Raw genomic sequence first — 22,478 nt, forward strand, 5'->3', positions numbered from 1 at the left:
TAGGGAACTGAGGCGGAAAGGTTGAAATCAGGGCTAGTGTGATTCTAGTCCCCCTCCCTCACCCCCACCCTCACCCCCACCCCCACACACAGACAGTCATACACAAAGTAAAGGTCTATGGCTACCAAAGGTTCTAAAAGAGCCCTGGATAATTTTGGCTTTGGCCCTACAACAATCCATCTTTCCACAACCATGGCATGAATAGTCTGAGAGGACCAAGCAATCTGTAGCATTTGATAGTTACACAAATGTGGGGGTACTCCAGTTAGTGTGCTAAGTGTTGCCAGAAAAATTAGGCATCCCTTCTCAGGCTTCTTGGTCATGTTAATAACAGTATGGACTCAGAAGAAAGCTTGAGAACAATTTTATTAGAGTTTAAAACAATAACTCAGAGATCTAGATGAGAAAGCTGTAAATCTCATCAGCTGCCATCAAGGAGGGAGATAAAGAGGAAGACAATATATTTGTGAGAAACCATATTGGGGTGGAGGGTAAAAGTGGGATAACTTTTATGACAAAGGAGTGAGAAAGTTCTGAGTGCCTAGAAGAACTTGTCCAGGTTTTGCCAACTGAGACAAGAGGAAGATGCAGCGTTACACATCAGAAAAATAGGCAGCTTAACAAAGTATTGACTGCGTAAACAGAAATCACACTGTGTGATAACATCAATGTCATCAGTGACACACCTTTCACAGTCTTCACACAACTGTCTTAAGTTTCCTGTGGCTGTAATAAAATGCTCTGGCAAAAGTCACTGAAAGGAGCATGGGTTTATCCTGAGTCACGGATCAAGGGCAGAGTTAAACATGGTAAGGAAGGCAGAGTGGCAGGACCTTGAGGCAGCTGATCACATGGTCACCACTATCAGAATAGAGGGGTGAGTGTGGAGTGTCATTAGTCAGGATTCTCTAGAATCTAGAGTACCAGAGTTATACGTGTGTGTGTGTGTGTGTGTGTGTGTGTGTGTGTGTGTGTGTGCGCGCGCGTGCGCGAGTGGTCTCTGTGTGTGTATTATATAATTTACTAGAATGATTTACAGGCTGTAGTCCAGCCCAGCAATGACTGCCCATGAATTCAGTAGTTGTTCAGTCCACAAGACTATTTGTCTCAGCTGGTCTTCAGTATAGGCCAGAATCCCTAAGAACTCTACTGCCAGTGAAGGGATGAATGGTCTTGCTAACAAGGGAGAGAGGAAGTAGGCAAAGAGTGAGCTTCCCTCTTCCATGACCTTCTATAGGCTCCAGCAGAAGGTGTGCCTCAGATTAGACTTGAGCCTTCCTACATGAAAAGATCTCCATTAGAGGTGTGGCCTTCTCACCTTAAAGGTCTGCATTAGAAGTGGATCTTCCCACCTCCAATGATCCAGTCAAGCCAAAAATAAATAAATCCCTCACAGGTGTGCCCAGCCATTTGGGGTTTTAATTAATTCTAGATGTAGTCAGGTTGATGACCAAGAACAGCCATCACAGATGCTGGGCACCGAGGTGGGCCTTCTCACCTCAGTTAAAAGAATTGATGTGATTTCCTACATGCATGCGTAGATGCCTATCTCACAGGGATTCTAAAGTCTATAAAATCACAAAAACAGCACACATGGAGATCTGCCCTATTTTATGCAGGAACAAACCTTTTGATAAATCAATCTAATGATTTTTTTTTCAATTCTTCACTTCCTATAGTTTAAAGGTTTAGAAATGATAACAGTGTTATTTTTCACTGCCTCCCCCACCCCTTGTCTTTTATGTTCCCAGACATGGGAACAGTTTCACAATGACAATAAACTTTGAGGCAATTATAAATGGCAAATAGATTATCCAGCATCAGGAGTCTCCCAGGTTGTTCTGTCAGCATTTTTGTTTTTGCGGATACATTTGTGTGTTTAAAAGCCCTATTTTTCTAGTAAAGACAAACGATTATGCAAATGCACTTAATCAGCCTTCCGGTGCCTTTTCTAGAGCTGTATAGCACCAAAGAGTGGAAGAGTGTTGTCCTTTTGTTCTGTTGATGGTCTGGTAGTGTGCCAGGCATATAAAAGTAGAATTAAGCCAGTTGGCCTAATCTCATTTTCTTTCCCCTGTGTGTCTCCACAGGGCAGATGTTGTCCATCTCAAGGTCATTTTGACAGTTTTTATCAACATGCTACAACTGGCTATAAAAGAGATCCAAGGGGAAAGAGGCAAAAACATTCAGTACTCCCAACACTAAGGAAGGCGAGGCAGGAGGTATTTTAATTTGAGTGGGGTAACCTAGACTACAGAGTAAGACTATGACTCATAAATAAATTAGTAAATAAGTAATAAATAAATAAAACAAAACATAAAGTATTGATCAAATAAACTTTTGACAAGGAAATCAAAGACTCCAATTCATATGTTTGGTAATAGACTTATTTCAAACCTATTTATCATTAATCCTTTCTAAGCAGTTCTATCAAGCAACCAGTGACCACCAGGACTAGAGATGACTCCATGGGTGAGAGCACCTACTGGTCTTGCAAAGGAAACACGTTCATGTCCCTGTTAATAGATGGTGGCTCATAATTCACCATTTCAACTCCAGTTCCAAGGGATTTGATACTGCCTTCTAACCCTACACATGGTACACATACATATACTCATGCACACACATTCTCATTAAGTGAATGAATATATAATATTTTAAGCCATGGCCTCTGCCCTCAGACTTCTCATCTGCTTTTATTGTCACAATTTCATAACTTTGTGACAAAGATATCACTCTGGATTCTTGTCATGAGTCCCCTTCCTAGGAATGTAGACAGACATATTTGTGTTTCTGCACAGTGTCCAGAATTATTAAGTTACAATCAGTTTACAAGCTACATCAGTTTTGTTGGTTGCAATTTGCCAAGTAGTCTTGATTTTCTTGGATGGCTGGACATTGGCAATCAGCACTCCTTTTATTCCAATCTTAATTAAGAATATTAACTCTCAGATCACGTTCTGCTTATCACACAGCAAATGTAGCTGTGTACAGGTATAAACAGAGGTTACAGAAGGGACACGGGGGGTGAAGAGGTCTCTTTAGAGTTTAAGGAGTTCAAGGGACCTTATTAAGAGGCAGAAGATGACCGATAAAATGTAAAGAGCGTTTATATGGGAGTCAGGAAGCAAGCGCTGTAGGAACTATGCTAGAGGTGCTGATGTGGAGTCAAACACAGAGTCAGAGAGAGTCCATGAGAGTCACGCTGCCCAGGTGAGATGCAGGGCCACGGAAGTGACAAAGATAAAGCACAAGGCCAGGTCCATGTGAAGGAATGGGCAGATGGCAAGTCAGACATACTGCCTGAGCAGCGGAGACTGACCAAACCAAAGCCCCTGAGATAGTCGGGTGCTCTCTGCCAATCTGTCCCCGGAGCATACACCAGGTCAAGTCAACAGAGTTATTGTCATCATGGTGTCAATGAGGCCCAACCATTGTATTCTTTTCTCAATCTGATGTGTTCAGCAGATTCTAGTGCCTGTTGTAACTGATGTGATTTTGACATTCACATCTGTTTATAGGGCCCCAATTCAAGGCAATAAATTCCCAGGGCAGCACTCTGCTCATCACTGAGAATAAGCTGTATACCATTCCCTGCTTCATGGGTGGTGCTGGACATATGGTGGAATTCACCTGCTAATCAAGATACAGAGACTTCCCACCTTCCCATCTGCTCTTAAATGGGAGTAAAGGCTGTTTGTAAAAATGCAGTCTCCCAGGGCAAGACACAACCTGAGGCCAACCTCTTATACCGTATGGAATTAACACAGAGCACAGTCTAATCTCACCAGCTCTCCTCAGGTGTCCGATCCAGGTGACTTTTGTCAGAATTCAGACAAGTCACTGAGAGCACAATTTAGAAGATGGTGGAACTTATTACAAGGTACCTAGCAAAGGACAAAGGGAAGCAGCCCCCAGCTGGGAGAGCAACAGCAGAGTGACCACGTGCCACTCTCCACCCTTAGGTAGGCTTTGTATGGTTTTCAGACAGGTTGTTTCTCCACCGCCAGAGAAATGAGCCAATTTAACCCGGATTAGATGACATTAAAGGCAGGTTTACTAGGAAGCTGCTCTCAGGTGGGCAGGTTTACCAGCAACAAGGACCAAGGCCAGGGAAGTCACCAAGGGGAAAGAGGGAGAAAGAGGGGTGGAGGAGGAAGGGAGGGAGAGGGACAGGGACAGGGATGCGGGTTTGCAGGTAGGGATGCAATGAGAACCTAGAGGCAAAGAGGAGAACAGAGAGAGAAAGACCAAAATATCTGGACTATATAGAGAAGAATATCTGAGGAATAGCAGTCCAGCCCCTGGGCTGGAAAGTTTATAGATGGGAGGCAAGGTATGCCAGGTAGGGATGCAATGAGAACCCGGAGGCCTGATCTGCTTTGGTATGTAAACTATTCACCTTGTCCCAGGGTCCAAAACCAAACACTTTCTAAAATCTATGGAAGCAGCCGCTTTTCCAGGGGGGTGTTTTCTGTCCAGGTGATTAATATAGTCATGTGTGCTAATTCTGAAGGGAGTGGACTAGGTGTATCTTTTTCTTTTCTTTACTAGAAAGCCTCTTGGCCACATAGTAACCTTATGATATTTGTCCAGTTTAGAAAGGTTCATCTCCACCTAGGATCAGAGGTGTGAACTCAAGTCCATTCTTTTGACCAAAAATGGAAGAAAAAAAAATCACATAACGGAAAATCTAATTAAATCACATAATAGAACATCTAATTAAAGAGAAAATTAAAGGAAGAAAAAACAAAAAGTAAACCTACACAAGCTGGGCTTACTAGGAGGGAATAGCTCTCCCTCAAAGGACGCTGCTACCCCTCCTTCCTCCCTGTTGTCTGACCTAGAGCTATCATTTCATGTGGTATTAACGTGTTGAGGGGCAACTGTGGTGCTTTCTCTTTCTCTCACATGGTATTTCCTAAGGAGGGGCAATTGGCATACTACCCCCTCCCTCAAATATCACCGTTTGGCAAGGACATGGGATGGGAGGTAGGGCCCAAAACTAATTATGCTGGCAGGGGTGGAGCCCACTTAGCCCTAAGTAGCTACATCACAGTTTCACTAAGTTATCTCAGCTCTTCACTGAGTTATTTCACAAGTTTCAATCTTATAAAGTTTGCCTATTGTTCCTTTTGCTGCTTGGGCTGTTGGATGTTGGCTGTGCACAGCCACCACCACTTCCTATGTTTCTTCTAAGACATAAATTCTTTTAGCTCTTTTAGGCACTTGATCAATTTTGCGTTAATTTATTCTATGTGGTGTGAAAAACAGATCCAGTTTGTTTGTTTGTTTACTTTTTGCATCTGGTTGTCCTATTGGTGGCACAGGCTAATTCATTGAAAATACTAATGTTTTTTGTACTGAGCTGTATTGGTAACCCTGTTGGAAGTCAGTTGACCATAAACAGAAGGTATTTTTGTAAACCTTCATTTCCACTGCATTTACCTGTGTGTTTCTTCCTGTGGTGGCACCACACTATCTTCATTACTATAACTTGGTGGTAAATCCTAAAACTGGAAAATGTGATTCTTCCAACTTTGTTAATATTTTTTTCAAGATTACTTTGGCTAATTAAGCACTGCTTCCCCATACGATCTATAGGAAAGGTGTCATAAAGTCACACCATGGGGCAGATCTCACATGGGAGGTTTATTAGGGAGGGGCTATCCTGAGGTTGCCTGTGGACAAGGGTGGAGGGAAGAAGAGAGTGGAGAAAAGAGAGACCGGCCTTTTATAAGGGATGTAGGGCATGCGCAGGGAGGATATGTAACTTGTGGTACCAGTGGGAATGTGTTGCATCTTGGCATCTGGTGATGATGTATCCTGCTGTCCCTGGATCCCTGGGGCAGGTAGTCAAGATGCCTGGTTGCTAACTAACATCTTTTATAATCCCTTGTGAAGGTTTGGGTCAGAATCCTAATTTCTGTAGGCAGAAGAATCAAAATATCAGGTTGAATTTGATATGAATTAGAATTATACACCAATTTGAGGAGTGTGTGGTCTTCACTTACTAAGTGTCTTCCATGAACAGACCTGTGTTTTCTGTTTTCTATGTCTTCTCTTGGGAAATGTTGGTGCCTTTGCTGTTCTGTGTCATTTCCAACCAGAATGGATTCTGATTCTTGTATAACAGACGTGCTAGACAGTTTATTTTGTCAAGTTGAACCGTTGACTACAAAGGCCTGTGGTTGAGTCACAGCGCGTGTGTCCTTGTTACAATATGCTTCCTCTCTCCTGTCTTCCACTCCCAACTCACCACTAGGGAGCCCTGATGCCACCCAGGCTGCCTCATGTAAAGAGCTTTTGATGGCGCCCCCCTCTCTACTTCCTTTGACTCAAGGGACGATTCTGGGCTTTGTTTTGCAGCTGGCCAGTTGGCTGGGAACTCGTCTGTAGAGATGTATCGCCAGGTGCTTCTGTCTGGATGTCGCTGTGTGGAGCTGGACTGCTGGAAGGGCAGGACCGCTGAGGAAGAGCCTGTCATCACCCATGGATTCACCATGACAACAGAAATATCCTTCAAGGTAGAGTGAGGGGCTTGCTACAAGGCAGCTGGGAGACCTGGCACCATGGGAATAAAGCTTTCTCAGATAATGTCTGTCTGGGTGTTACAATCAAGTGCAGGGGCCAAGAATCATCTTTGTGTTTCAATTCAGAAGCTAAAATGCAGCAGCTTGTCCAACTAACCAAATTCTAAGGAAACTTACATGGGAAAGATCCAAGATTTTTGTCCATTTGTTTTTGTCCACTCGTTACTTTCTTGTGTTTTACTATTTGTCAAACATACTTAAAATTAAGAATATGTGCAGTGCTGCTACATTTTTTTGAGGCAGGATGTCTCTAGGTAGCCCCGGCTGTCTGAGAACTCACTCAGCAGTCCAAGCTAGCCTTGAACTCAGAGACCTGCCTCCTGAGTGCTGGGATTAAAGGTGTGTGCTGCTCCCCCCCCACCCCCGGTACATCTTAAGGTCACTGTGTGTACTCATGTATCTACCATGTAGATCAAGAAGCAGAACCCCAGAGGTGGGCACTCCTGAGGCTGCAGAGCGGAAGAGACCACCAACACTGCCCACCCCTGCCCACATCCCTGGCCCAAGAGGAAACTGTATAAGGCCTCTGGGCTCCCGTGGGGGAGGGCTCAGGAGCGGCAGGACCCCTGCCTGAGACACCGCCAGAACCTGAAGGAAACAGACCAGATAAACAGTTCTCAGGGCTGGGGATTTAGCTCAGTGGTAGAGCGCTTACCTAGGAAGCGCAAGGCCCTGGGTTCAGTTCCCAGCTCTGAAAAAAAAAAAGAACCAAAAAAAAAAAAAAGAAAGAAAGAAAAGAAACAGTTCTCTGCACCCAAATCCCGTGGGAGGGAGAGCTAAACCTTCAGAGAGGCAGACAAGCCTGGGAAACCAGAAGAGACTGCACTCTGCACACACATCTCGGACGCCAGAGGAAAACACCAAAGGCCATCTGGAACCCTGGTGCACTGAAGCTCCCGGAAGGGGCGGCACATATCTTCCTGGTTGCTGCCGCTGCAGAGAGCCCGTGGGCAGCACCCCACGAGCGAACTTGAGCCTCGGGACCACAGGTAAGACCAACTTTTCTGCTGCAAGAAAGCTGCCTGGTGAACTCAAGACACAGGCGCACAGGAACAGCTGAAGACCTGTAGAGAGGAAAAACTACACGCCCGAAAGCAGAACACTCTGTCCCCATAACTGACTGAAAGAGAGGAAAACAGGTCTACAGCACTCCTGACACACAGGCTTATAGGACAGTCTAGCCACTGTCAGAAATAGCAGAACAAAGTAACACTAGAGATAATCTGATGGCGAGAGGCAAGCGCAGGAACCCAAGCAACAGAAACACAGACTACATGGCATCATCGGAGCCCAATTCTCCCACCAAAACAAACACGGAATATCCAAACACACCAGAAAAGCAAGATATAGTTTTAAAATCATATTTGACCATGATGCTGGAGGACTTCAAGAAAGACGTGAAGAACTCCCTTAGGGAAACACAGGAAACCATTAATAAACAAGTAGAAGCCTACAGAGAGGAATCGCAAAAATCCCTGAAAGAATCGCAAAAATCCCTGAAAGATTCCAGGAAAAACACAATCAAACAGTTGAAGGAATTTAAAATGGAAATAGAAGCAATCAAGAAAGAACACATGGACACAACCCTGGATATAGAAAACCAAAAGAAGAGACAAGGAGCTGTAGATACAAGCTTCACCAACAGAATACAAGAGATGGAAGAGAGAATCTCAGGAGCAGAAGATTCCATAGAAATCATTGACTCAACTGTCAAAGATAATGTAAAGCTGAAAAAGCTACTGGTCCAAAACATACAGGAAATCCAGTACTCAATGAGAAGATCAAACCTAAGGATAATAGGTATAGAAGAGAGTGAACACTCCCAGCTCAAAGGACCAGTAAATATCTTCAACAAAATCATAGAAGAAAACTTCCCTAACCTAAAAAAAGAGATACCCATAGACATACAAGAAGCCTACAGGACTGCAAATAGATTGGACCAGAAAAGAAACACCTCCCGTCAGGTAATTGTCAAAACACCAAACGCACAAAATAAAGAAAGAATAGTAAAAGCAGTAAGGGAAAAAGGTCAAGTAACATAGAAAGGCAGACCTATCAGAATCACACCAGACTTCTCGCCAGAAACTATGAAGGCCAGAAGATCCTGGACTGATGTCATACAGACCCTAAGAGAACACAAATGCCAGCCCAGGTTACTGTATCCTGCAAAACTCTCAATTAACATAGATGGAGAAACCAAGATATTCCATGACAAAACCAAATTTACACAATATCTTTCTACAGATCCAGCACTACAAAGGATAATAAATGGTAAAGCCCAACATAAGGAGGCAAGCTATACCCTAGAAGAAGCAAGAAACTAATCATCTTGGCAACAAAACAAAGAGAATGAAAGCACACAAACATAACCTCACATCCAAATATGAATATAACGGGAAGCAATAATCACTATCCTTAATATCTCTCAACATCAATGGCCTCAACTCCCCAATAAAAAGAAATAGATTAACAAAGTGGATACGCAACGAGGACCCTGCCTACAGGAAACACACCTCAGAGACAAAGACAGACACTACCTCAGAGTGAAAGGCTGGAAAACAACTTTCCAAGCAAATGGTCAGAAGAAGCAAGCTGGAGTAGCCATTCTAATATCAAAAATAAATTTTCAACTAAAAGTCATCAAAAAAGATAAGGAAGGACACTTCATATTCATCAAAGGAAAAATCCACCAAGATGAACTCTCAATCCTAAATATCTATGCCCCAAATACAAGGGCACCTACATATGTAAAAGAAACCTTACTAAAGCTCAAAACACACATTGCACCTCACACAATAATAGTGGGAGATTTCAACACCCCACTCTCATCAATGGACAGATCATGGAAACAGAAATTAAACAGTGATGTCGACAGACTAAGAGAAGTCATGAGCCAAATGGACTTAACAGATATTTATAGAACATTCTATCCTAAAGCAAAAGGATATACCTTCTTCTCAGCTCCTCATGGTACTTTCTCCAAAATTGACCATATAATTGGTCAAAAAATGGGCCTCAACATGTACAGAAAGATAGAAATAATCCCATGCGTGCTATCAGACCACCACGGCCTAAAACTGGTCTTCAATAACAATAAGGGAAGAATGCCCACATATACGTGGAAATTGAACAATGCTCTACTCAATGATAACCTGGTCAAGGAAGAAATAAAGAAAGAAATTAAAAACTTTTTAGAATTTAATGAAAATGAAGGTACAACATACCCAAACTTATGGGACACAATGAAAGCTGTGCTAAGAGGAAAACTCATAGCGCTGAGTGCCTGCAGAAAGAAACAGGAAAGAGCATATGTCAGCAGCTTGACAGCACACCTAAAAGCTCTAGAACAAAAAGAAGCAAATACACCCAGGAGAAGTAGAAGGCAGGAAATAATCAAACTCAGAGCTGAAATCAACCAAGTAGAAACAAAAAGGACCATAGAAAGAATCAACAGAACCAAAAGTTGGTTCTTTGAGAAAATCAACAAGATAGATCAACCCTTAGCCAGACTAAGGAGAGGACACAGAGAGTGCGTCCAAATTAACAAAATCAGAAAGGAAAAGAGAGACATAACTACAGATTCAGAGGAAATTCAAAAAATCATCAGATCTTACTATAAAAGCCTATATTCAACAAAACTTGAAAATCTTCAGGAAATTGACAATTTCCTAGACAGATACCAGGTATAGAAGTTAAATCAGGAACAGATAAACCAGTTAAACAACCCCATAACTCCTAAGGAAATAGAAGCAGTCATTAAAGGTCTCCCAACCAAAAAGAGCCCAGGTCCAGATGGGTTTAGTGCAGAATTCTATCAGACATTCATAGAAGACCTCATACCAATATTACCCAAACTATTCCACAAAATTGAAACAGATGGATCACTACCGAATACCTTCTACGAAGCCACAATTACTCTTATACCTAAACCACACAAAGACACAACAAAGAAAGAGAACTTCAGACCAATTTCCCTTATGAATATCAACGCAAAAATACTCAATAAAATTCTGGCAAACCGAACTCAAGAGCACATCAAAACAATCATCCACCATGATCAAGTAGGCTTCATCCCAGGCATGCAGGCATTTGTTTATATAATGGATCACGTTGATGGTTTTCCATATATTAAACCAACTGAAAGAACAGAACCACATGATCATTTCATTAGATGCTGAGAAAGCATTTGACAAAATTCAACACCCCTTCATGATAAAAGTCCTGGAAAGAATAGGAATTCAAGGCCCATACCTAAACATAGTAAAAGCCATATACAGCAAACCAGTTGCTAACATTAAACTAAATGGAGAGAAACTTGAAGCAATCCCACTAAAATCAGGGACTAGACAAGGCTGCCCACTCTCTCCCTACTTATTCAATATAGTTCTTGAAGTTCTAGCCAGAGCAATCAGACAACAAAAGGAGGTCAAGGGGATACAGATCGGAAAAGAAGAGGTCAAAATATCACTATTTGCAGATGATATGATAGTATATTTAAGTGATCCCAAAAGTTCCACCAGAGAACTACTAAAGCTGATAGACAACTTCAGCAAAGTGGCTGGGTATAAAATTAACTCAAATAAATCAGTTGCCTTCCTCTATACAAAAGAGAAACAAGCCGAGAAAGAAATTAGGGAAACGACACCCTTCATAATAGACCCAAATAATATAAAGTACCTCGGTGTGACTTTAACCAAGCAAGTAAAAGATCTGTACAATAAGAACTTCAAGACACTGAGGAAAGAAATTGAAGAAGACCTCAGAAGATGGAAAGATCTCCCATGCTCATGGATTGGCAGGATTAATATAGTAAAAATGGCCATTTTACCAAAAGCGATCTACAGATTCAATGCAATCCCCATCAAAATACCAATCCAATTCTTCAAAGAGTTAGACAGAACAATTTGCAAATTCATCTGGAATAACAAAAAACCCAGGATAGCTAAAACTATCCTCAACAATAAAAGGACTTCAGGGGGAATCACTATCGCTGAACTCAAGCAGTATTACAGAGCAATAGTGATAAAAACTGCATGGTATTGGTACAGAGACAGACAGATAGACCAATGGAATAGAATTGAAGACCCAGAAATGAACCCACACACCTATGGTCACTTGATTTTTGACAAAGGAGCCAAAACCATCCAATGGAAAAAAGATAGCATTTTCAACAAATGGTGCTGGTTCAACTGGAGGTCAACATGTAGAAGAATGCAGATCGATCCATGCTTATCACCCTGTACAAAGCTTAAGTCCAAGTGGATCAAGGAGCTCCACATCAAACCAGACACACTCAAACTAATAGAAGAAAAACTAGGGCAGCATCTCGAACACACAGGCACTGGAAAAAATTTCCTGAACAAAACACCAATGGCTTACGCTCTAAGATCAAGAATCGACAAATGGGATCTCATAAAACTGCAATGCTTCTGTAAGGCAAAGGACACTGTGGTTAGGACAAAACGGCAACCAACAGATTGGGAAAAGATCTTTACCAATCCTACAACAGATAGAGGCCTTATATCCAAAATATACAAAGAACTCAAGAAGTTAGACCACAGGGAAACAAATAACCCTATTAAAAAATGGGGTTCAGAGCTAAGCAAAGAATTCACAGCTGAGGAATGCCGAATGGCTGAGAAACACCTAAAGAAATGTTCAACATCTTTAGTCATAAGGGAAATGCAAATCAAAACAACCCTGAGATTTCACCTCACACCAGTGAGAATGGCTAAGATCAAAAACTCAGGGGACAGCAGATGCTGGCGAGGATGTGGAGAAAGAGGAACACTCCTCCATTGTTGGTGGGGTTGCAGACTGGTAAAACCATTCTGGAAATCAGTCTGGAGGTTCCTCAGAAAATTGGACATTGAACTGCCTGAGGATCCAGCTATACCTCTCTTGGGCATATACCCAAAAGGTGCCTCAACATCTAAAAGAGACACGTGCTCCACTATGTTCATCGCAGCCTTATTTATAATAGCCAGAAACTGGAAAGAAACCAGATGCCCTTCAACAGAGGAATGGATACAGAAAATGTGGTACATCTACACAATGGAATATTACTCAGCTATCAAAAACAACGGCTTTATGAAATTCATAGGCAAATGGTTGGAACTGGAAAATATCATCCTGAGTGAGCTAACCCAATCACAGAAAGACATACATGGTATGCACTCATTGATAAGTGGCTATTAGCCCAAATGCTTGAATTACCCTAGATCCCTAGAACAAACGAAATTCAAGACGGATGATCAAAATGTGAATGCTTCACTCCTTCTTTAAATGAGGAAAAAGAATACCCTTGGCAGGGAAGGGAGAGGCAAAGATTAAAACAGAGACTGAAGGAACACCCATTCAGAGCCTGCCCCACATGTGGCCCATACATATACAGCCACCCAATTAGACAAGATGGATGAAGCAAAGAAGTGCAGACTGACAGGAGCCGGATGTAGATCGCTCCTGAGAGACACAGCCAGAATACAGCAAATACAGAGGCGAATGCCAGCAGCAAACCACTGAACTGAGAATAAGTCCCCTGTTGAAGGAATCAGAGAAAGAACTGGAAGAGCTTGAAGGGGCTCGAGACCCCATATGTACAACAATGTCAAGCAACCAGAGCTTCCAGGGACTAAGCCACTACCTAAAGACTATACATGGACTGACCCCGGACTCTGACCCCATAGGTAGCAATGAATATCCTAGTAAGAGCACCAGTGGAAGGGGAAGCCCTGGGTCCTGCTAAGACTGAACCCCCAGTGAACTAGACTATGGGGGGGAGGGCGGCAATGGGGGGAGGGTTGGGAGGGGAACACCCGTAAGGAAGGGGAGGGGGGAGGGGGATATTTGCCCGGAAACCGGGAAAGGGAATAACACTCGAAATGTATATAAGAAATACTCAAGTTAATAAAAAAAAGAAGCAGAACCCCAGAAACACACTCGTGTAGCCATTCCCATGGTGATCTGCCCTGTCCTAAGAGCTCCCTTGAGCATCGCAGTGAACACTATTTTGTACATTTTAAAGCAATCCACATTCGAGGACAATCCTAAAGAGTGTGACCCCAAAAGTTGCACAGATTGGCTAATATTGCTACATATTGTAGTCTGCATTATTTTTCTGTTTTGGATTTTTCACTCCATGCTGGGAGATTTGTGAAATTTGTTTCATATATTTCTAGCTTTGCTTTATTCATTTGCTACCATTTAATTATGGTATCATTTGAGTGTCTCTTATCAGAAATGCCTGGCATCAGATGTCTTTCAGATTGCCGAGTTTATCAGTTTGGGAAAGATTTTCTTAGACTTTACTGGCTGAACACCCATAAACCAAAAACCCAAAAACCCAAATATTCCAAAATCCCAAACTTTTTGTGCACATTTGTGTTAAAAACTTTTAAGCTTGAATGCATTTGTGAGTTCAGGGTTTTAGAGGCAAAATGAGCATCATGTAAATGCCCTCATCTATGATGCTAGGTTTAAAACATGGTGTCTGTCTACCAGAGACCTCTGACATCACATGGCTAGTAAGTGTATTTGTTTTGGTCATGAACAAGGAAGGTTTCTGTCGTGGGGATCTATACTGTCCTGGTGGGTATTTGCCCTGTATTGCTGACAGGATGGGTTCTGATTGATTGGATGGTTTAGAAGATGGTTAAAGGAAGCAGTGGTGCCCTGTGGTGGATTGGATGTTGTCAAGAACAGAAAGAATCCAATGATTGTGACTTTATTAGCCAAGGAGGCAGGACCACAACTGTTAGTGACAGAGGAGGATCTGAAGTCGTTCTTGAGCAAGACTCAGGTGTGTTTCGGTCTTATTGTTCTCCTTCTACCCTTGGATCCATCCCATGCTGTAACGGACTTTGCCACCCACCATGTATATGGACATCTGAGCCAGATTATCAGATTTCTGTCTACAATCCTGCAAAGAACCATTGGCAGGGGCTATATGGGTTCATTAAGTGAGAACATCAGGGGTGCTAGCTTCCCAGGGAATAATCTGGATGAAGCTGTTGTCTGCGCTGACTTGGGTTTTTTACCACTTTGTGATTTTTTTTAAAGAATATTGAAATTTAGAAAAATTAGTCTTAACTCCAGGGTACTTGAGATGTGACCAAATAAATCAGGTGTCAGTAATGGAATAGCCAAAAAAAGCAGGGTTTTCAGGCTAGACCAGATTCATTTCAGAGAAATGGGTTTGTTTGTCTGTCTGTTTCTGGTTTAAGCTACTGTGCCAGGCACCAGCCATGTGTCCTGTGCCATTGATGTCATCAGCAATGCAAGTGGGATGCTATTTCTATAGAATTTTTTGTTGTTGTTTTAAAAACAACCACCTCTATAGCATAGGCTGGACTTGAACTCCTGCCTCTGCCTGTGCTTCTCGATTGTAGGATTCCAAGCATGGTTTGCTTTTATTTGGCTTTTCAAGAATTGGATTGCAACACCATAAAGAAAAGTTACACTTAATCTTCACTTAATCTCACAACACATTTAATATAGTTTGACTCAAATTCTGACCAAAATCTTTAAAAGTTATATTGACTCCTGAAACCAACCACTCTGAAATTGTTTAATAACCTTAAATGAGGGGGAAAATATGGTTTTTTATGGTTTTATTTCCATATGCCACTTCCTTTCTTCCTTTTAGCCCTCTGCTCTGTCTAGTTTCAATTAGTTAGGCTCTGTAAGAAAGACTGTGGCCAGGGGCCACAGAGGAGAGGCTGGGAAAAGCCCATGAGTCAAGAGATTTCTCCAACTGGCAATGGTGCAGAGGGTCTCAACCATAGGAGGAGTAGGGACGACCTAGAGCTATAAGTGAGCTTCTGGGACACTCACCCACCACCCTGCCATGTCCCACTTCTATCTGTTAGAATCCCTGTGAGTCATGATTCCATTCTCTTAAAGCTTAATCACCAAAATTTTTTGAGGTCCTGAGATCAGAATAAACAACTAGCATGTTCTGAGGAAATTTTCCTTTGTGTGGAGCATTGACTTCCCAGCCTTAGCCACCTGGTTGACTTGGAGTGACTTCCTGTGCACTTGACCTACAAGTGGTCCTTCAGTCACATTTGTGAGCTCCTGCCCTCTGCTGGATAAATGTCCTTGCCTGAACTCATTCAGTCTGCTTCCCAGGGCATCCAAACCCTGGCAGCTTTCGAGGCTTAAGGGCAGAGGACCACATCCATCTGCCTGCTGAGGTTGAGCAGAGTGGCCAGAGATGGCCCAGCTCTACCCTCCTGACCCCTACCCCTATGCTGCTGCTCATGAGATTTGGAGAGACATGAAGGGGAGCGGGTAGTAGTGGAAACGCTAGCCTAAGCTGTAGATAAATTTAGCAACAAGGTTTTTTGGTTTTGTTTTGTTGTTGCTTTGTTTTGTTTTGTTTTGTTTTTACTCCGGGAGCCAAGTTAGGAAAGAGCCAAGGATACAGATGCCTCTCTCAGAGTCCGGTAACTGCAGTGCAGAACCTTTGTGACTTAATTCTGACACTTAGAGCTCCCCACTTCCCTCACACAAGACCAGCCCCTGCTCTGCAGAGTGGCAGTTTGCTTTCCCAGAGCCTGGTGCATAAGTGACTTTGGAAGGGTCAGATTGGGACAAGGGATTGGACCTCTTCTGCTCTCCAATCAGCAAATTACCCCAATCCTTACCATGTACTGTGTCATTCACTCAACCCACTGTGTTTTGGGAACTACATGAGCCACATCAAGGTTCTCTGACCCTTCCAGGCCACCATACTTCTGCCCAGGTTGAACAGAAGCTCTCCTATTACTTCTTTGAAGCATCTCAAATGTCACCCCAGTAAGGACTACTAGGACTTCTCTGTTTCATATTCCTACTAATGGTGACTCCATACCCTTTCAGATAGAAAAATCTCTCACCACCTCGCTCTGTGTTTTTAAATTTCCACATGGGACCCAGTCACCTTATAACATGCTGCTTAACCCAATCACTGTGTCCTCTGCCTACTGGGTTTCCTAATATCATGTAATCCCACAAAGACGAGTCCTTCATTCTGTGACCTCATCCAGCCCCAGCACACTGAATTGAGCCTGACAGAGAGGAGGCGATCAATAAGGATTTGGAGTTTTGCCATCCCAGGGCAATCGAAGTGTAGCCTCACTTTCATGTCTGTCTGCCTTTCCTCTGGCCATTATGCAAATGAAATCTGCCCCTCCATTGAGGTATATGAGATTCCTCATATAACATTTGGCAGGCAGTGAAATGTCGCTTACTCTGTTACCTGGGCATTTGGAACTGGCTTTGCAGTGTGTCTAGATTGTATTTGACTGTCTAGTCCATACTGCAGCAGCAAAATAAGCAGAGTGCAGAGTTTGCCCTTTTACGTCACACCATTTGTCTGCCCTCGGTTTGTGTGTTTCAGAACACTGCCGCCGTGTGATGCACCTCACAAAGCAACGATTCCTATTTACATATTGTACTTGCTTATTGTATAGACGGAAACCAAGTGGTCTGCTCCAAGGGGAAGGGGAGGCAGTAAGTCAGCTTCTTTATGCCAGCGTGGAGTTGTGGCTAGCTTCACTTCTCCGTTTGACCTTTGCTCCAGTTTTCACACCATCTGTCTTGGTCTTTTGGATAGCTGTCCTTCAAATGTACCTTCTGGCCCCACTCCATTCACATTCAGTCTCTTTTGCCCTACACAGGGCAGATACCACCCTCCCAACTCCATCCCAGGATTTGTCTCCCCTCAGGCAGCTACCCCTAACCAGCAATTGTATGAAGTAGAATGGAAAAGAAAACACGTAATAAAAATAGATAAATCAGTCAAATCAAAGATCTCTGAAAATAAGCCTTTGTTTTCTGTAAGAAATGATAATTTAAGGTATAATTTCATATTGTTCCATAAATGTCTACCAATATAAACTCTCTCTGCTATTCTTTCATATCTCTCTCTTCCTCCCTCCCTCTTTCCCCCTTCCTTCCTCTCTCTCTGTCTTTCTCTCTCTCCCTCCCTCCCTTCCCCCCTTCTCTCTCTCTCTCTCTCTCTCTCTCTCTTCCTCCCTCCCTCTTTCCCCCTTCCTTCCTCTCTCTCTGTCTTTCTCTCTCTCCCTCCCTCCCTTCCCCCCCTCTCTCTCTCTCTCTCTCTCTCTCTCTCTCTCTCTCTCTCTCTCTCTCTCTTTCTCCCTCTCCCCCTCCCCCCCTCTTGATATAGGGTTTTGCTGTGTACCTTTGGTTGTGTCAGAACTTGCTCTGTAGACCAGGTTAGCCTCAAACTCACAGAGATCCACCTGCCTCTGCCTCCTGAGTACTGAGATTAAAAGCATGCAGTACATGAGCAACTGTGAAAGTAAGTATTCCTCTTATGGGCAGTCAGTGGCACTGTAAAGTTGTGTCTGGAATTTGCACACAATCCAGACACACAAAAGAAACGTGTTCAAGCACAGTTTTCCCACTGCAGTTATTCACTGACCTGTGCAGTCAGCAGGTTACTGAAAGCAGTGTTGTCAGTCTCTGGAGTAATAGGAGTGTGGTACTGGAAACGACTGTAACACCCGTGCCACTAATGTAGCACACATGGAAGAAAGCAGCTTAAGAGTCATTGCTAGTTTTCTGACCCTGAGAAATCATGCATACCTTGCAAAATATTTCATACCTTAAGAACAAAAGTCTCCCGGAAAGGCTTCTGGATGTTTCACTGGTCACCAACTTATAATTCAGTAAAGACTTATTTGATGTGAAAATTTGACAAAGCTTTATTAACCTGTAGCTAAATGTATTGTAGAGAAGGAGGAGAGCCAGACAGAGAGAGGAGGTAGAGGGAGGAAAAGAGAGAAAAAGAAGATAGATGTTAGGGTCTTAGTTGACTGCTGGGTCAACTAAGGGCATCCAGGAGCAGCTCCAGCACTGATGGCTGCAAGGTCTTGGAAAAGCTTCCTCTCAGCCTGGGCCTTGTTCCTGTTCAGCAAATGAGTAGTAATAGTGCACCCCTCCTAGGCTTACTGTAAATAGAAATGCATTTCACTGTCTGTCAGGCATGCTGTGAGAAGCCTGCAGATGTGAGCCCCAGACATTGGAACATTGTCTTTGACTGCAAAGCCAAATTTCAGTTTTCTTCCTATAAAGATAAAGGCTATAGTGTTTTATAGGTAAGGAATTCTTATTCAACCTTCTGAGGGCTGAGAGTCAAATTGGGTCCTCTGTAAAACTGGTGAGGGGAGTTTAGAGTCCTGTCTGCTTGGCCCATGCCCACTAGGAAGATGCCAGAAGTCCATACCCATAGCATGGTCAGCACAAGCCAGACTTGGTTATGTACCGAGTGGGAGCTGAGAAGCATGTGACAGATGAGCTTGGAAACCTTCTGGAGGTGAGCTGGAGTTCTGAACTTCCACTTTCTAACGTGTCTAAAGGAAGATTAGTATTCTCCTTATGGGATGTCAGTAGCATGGTACAATTGTGTGTGGAATATAGCAGGAACTCATTTAACTGAGGTCTTAGTGTTAGTAGTCAAAGTGTAGGTTATAACAAGAAGGAGGGAATCAATAGCAAGAAAAGAGCCTCAAGATGACTTAATATCTGCTCAGTGTGAGCTATCTTTTCTCTTTCTCTCACTGTACCTTCACAACAGACCTGTGGCTTATCACTCCTACTTTACAACCCTTCAGGCCAAAGCTCAGAAGCACTAGGTCAATTCTCCCAACATCACAGGGCTTGCAAGTCCAAGACAGTTGCTCAACCCAAGCCCGCTTGCACCCACAATCTGTGTGCGGCTGTACAAAATAAAAAATGCTGCTTCCTGACATCACTTGCTTTTTATAGTGCTCTTATTTTGATGGACTCGGCAGTGATAAAAGTTAAATTGATTATGTATGAAAGGCAATCTGTGAATTCACTTCTAAGAAAGAGTAAGAGTGGTTCTCGCCCTGTGCTAGAGCATCATTCTTAGAAGATATATGCAAATGCAGCCCAGAATTAGAAAGCCTCATTTCCACTCCCAGGCAAGGGAAATAGCTTAATGACATTGCTATAAAGAACACTGTGCACTGCACAGGAGAGAGAGAGGACTCTGTGGGAAGGGTTTCAGCATGAAGAATGAGAACAGAAGTCACAACTGCAAAGAGTAAATGTAAAGAAAAGCAGTGTAGGGTAGCGTGGATGGTGGGGCACTTAAACAGTAACCGAGGGGCTGAGGAGATGGCTCAGTGATTAGGAACGCTGGTCATTCTAGAAGACCAGAGTGTAATTCACAGAGCCCACACGGCCAATCTGTAACTCCAGTTCCAGGGAATCTGATGCCCTCTTCTGGCCTGTGTAAGCATTGCATGTGTGTGGTGCATGGGCATGCTTGTAGACAACACACACATGCAACAAAAACCAATAAATCCTCAAAGCAAATAAAAATAAATAAATAAGAGATTGTGTTTCAATACCATGTAAATAAGGAAAACACTTTGGAAAAAAGTGCTCCAGTACGTAGTAGTGAATATGCTTCGCAGTCTGATCCTTTGTGCATTGCTGTAGACAGTTTACAATGAAAAGTGATTTGGAAGCATGTTAAAGACTGGGAATGAGCTCATGCTAGTCAGCCTGTTTTTTCTTCTTTCAAGAGTCCATTCCCAGAATTATGGACTCATCTAACAGTTGATGTCTAGTTAAGTCAACATGGTATTTTTTTCCAGAATTTTGTAGAGCTCTTGAAGCTTATGACATATGGCGTATTTTCATTGCTGGATAAAGCACCTAGGGTATAGAGCAGCCTAAACCGCTCCTGCCCTAAAATAAATATTTACAACAACTATATATGAGGAAAACTGATACTGATACATGCTAGAACGCACCTGGCCTTCGGAAACGCATTACCTGAAGATTCCCAACCATACATCCCATGACTTAGTGTATGTGAGATGTTTGGAGCAAGAGGTATTCGGAAATGTAAAGATTCAGGCTGTGGGCTGGGTTGCTGAGAGTGTGTGTATGAGGTGGCTTGGGTAAAGCGAGCAGCTGCTGTACTTTGGGATGGTGACTGCGCAACTCTGTCTTAAGCATTTTTGTCATCAACATAAGGTCCGTCTCCACTTTGTTTGCTGTTGTTTGGTTGAGTTTGATGCTGGCAATAAAACCCAGGACCTTGCCCACTCTCAGAAGGCACCCTGCTACCCATCTATACTCCAACCCCTCTTATTTATCTCTTAATAATATTTATGTAAAATACAGATTTTGTAACGATTATTTAAACAAAATCACACAAATACACAAACACACACACACACACACACACACACACACACACACATAACAGACCAGAAATAAATATGACCAAATGCTAACAGCAGTTTGATTCAGAAAGTAAATGCATGGGTAGAAAATTTGCCTTATTTGATCGTCCAAAACACAGCTCTCAGAGCTGAGCACATCATCAGAGCCAGAGTTCTTGCCTAGCATGCGTGAGGCCCTAGTTTTGAGCCCAGTACTGCTATAAACAACAGCAGTGGGTACACACCTGACACATATAAAGACCAAAAGAAATGAACAAGAAACCCCACCAGACTAATGGATTTAACTCCAAGGTGGGGAAAATGCATGTGAAGAACTGAGCAGTGTTGAGTATGTGTGTGTTCTTGTTTTAGGAAGTCATAGAAGCCATCGCAGAGTGTGCGTTCAAGACTTCTCCTTTTCCCATCCTCCTTTCCTTTGAGAACCATGTGGATTCGTAAGTATTTGGAACATCCGGTGAGCAGTCTTCCTTCCTATTGAGGCCTCTTTAGCAATTTTCCACCTGATTTCAGATGGTTTGACATCAGCATTGGTGTCTTTCAATCATGTTGTAGAGTAAGTGGCTTGCGTTCATCTGCAAAGGATGAACCACTCACTTAAACCTTATGAGCATTAAAATAGCCCATGGGCTAGTGGGGTCAGCCTCTCAGTCTGCCATCATATGATTCTAAACCAAGGATTTCACTTTGAGGTATTGTAGAGTGCATTGTCTTTACGGTATGTCATTTCTTTACCAAGTTGGAAATCAGTGGGCCACTCTTAAAACCCTGTTTCATAAATCCTATTGCTATGCATTTATACTCCATTATGCTGTCTTAAAAGGCCAGTTCCCTTTCCTTCTGACTGTGGTTGAAGTGGCTATAAACTCTCTTCTTATACCCGTGTCTGTTAGCTACATCCCTCCTTTTCCTGCTCTTTTTCACTGCTTATTTGTATTGGGAAAATCTGTCTATTTCAAAGTAGCCTGCACCTACTGCTGAGATACAGAAGGAAAGAATGTTGTAAGACCCCCATAGTGGCCTTACCTCATGAGTACCACCCACAGAGCACAGATTGACAAAGTGACCGCTGCAATTGCATGAGGGTATAAGGTTTTTTAATCCACGTACGTGGGGTTGCTCATCCATGCAGGGAGAGGCAATCCCAAATCCAAAAAGCACACAACATTTATTAATTACAGAGGGCAGACTTCAGCAACAGGGTTAGCTGGCCTATTCTCATTGATGGTACACAGGACAAAGGATCTGGTCAGGTATTGGCTGGCCTGCTCAAGGGGCTGTTCTTGGCTCAATTAGTCACTTTCCTCATCCAACCCTACACCTGGCCTTGGAGAATCACTGGGAAAGGGCTAAGTTTGCACGTCCCTTAGAGAGGGGGGTGAACTGGGTGGTCAGGCAGGGTCAGGATGACATCTTGCGGTTGTTCTTGGAATTTACCACAGGGACGGATAGGGTCTTTCTGAGAACAGTTGTCTTTCTTTGTTTTGTCTTAATTAGCTTAGTCAGAATCTTGATCACCAAAACTTTATCATATCACTGAGCATCATGACGTCAGATATAGCTCTCAGAAAGGTCACAAGTTTGTTATAGGCATCCTGACCACCAGATGAATTTCTCAAAACCTTGTTTTTATAACTTTGTTTCTCATATCTATAAA

The 22,478-nt window shown here is 42.9% G+C and overlaps 1 protein-coding gene across 2 annotated transcripts in view; it reads left to right on the plus strand.

Annotated features, from left to right (window-relative positions):
- Plcb1 (phospholipase C beta 1) overlaps positions 1 to 22,478 on the plus strand; it is a 712,575-nt gene that overhangs the window by 527,081 nt on the left and 163,016 nt on the right. For both annotated transcript variants that reach the window (NM_001077641.2, XM_087648496.1), the window contains 2 exon segments: positions 6,370 to 6,527; positions 21,176 to 21,258. In NM_001077641.2, the coding sequence (NP_001071109.1) occupies positions 6,370 to 6,527; positions 21,176 to 21,258 (241 nt within the window).

This window comes from Rattus norvegicus, chromosome 3, assembly GCF_021556685.1.
Source record: "Rattus norvegicus strain SHRSP/BbbUtx chromosome 3, alternate assembly SHRSP_T2T, whole genome shotgun sequence".
Classification (NCBI taxonomy): Eukaryota; Metazoa; Chordata; class Mammalia; order Rodentia; family Muridae; genus Rattus; species Rattus norvegicus.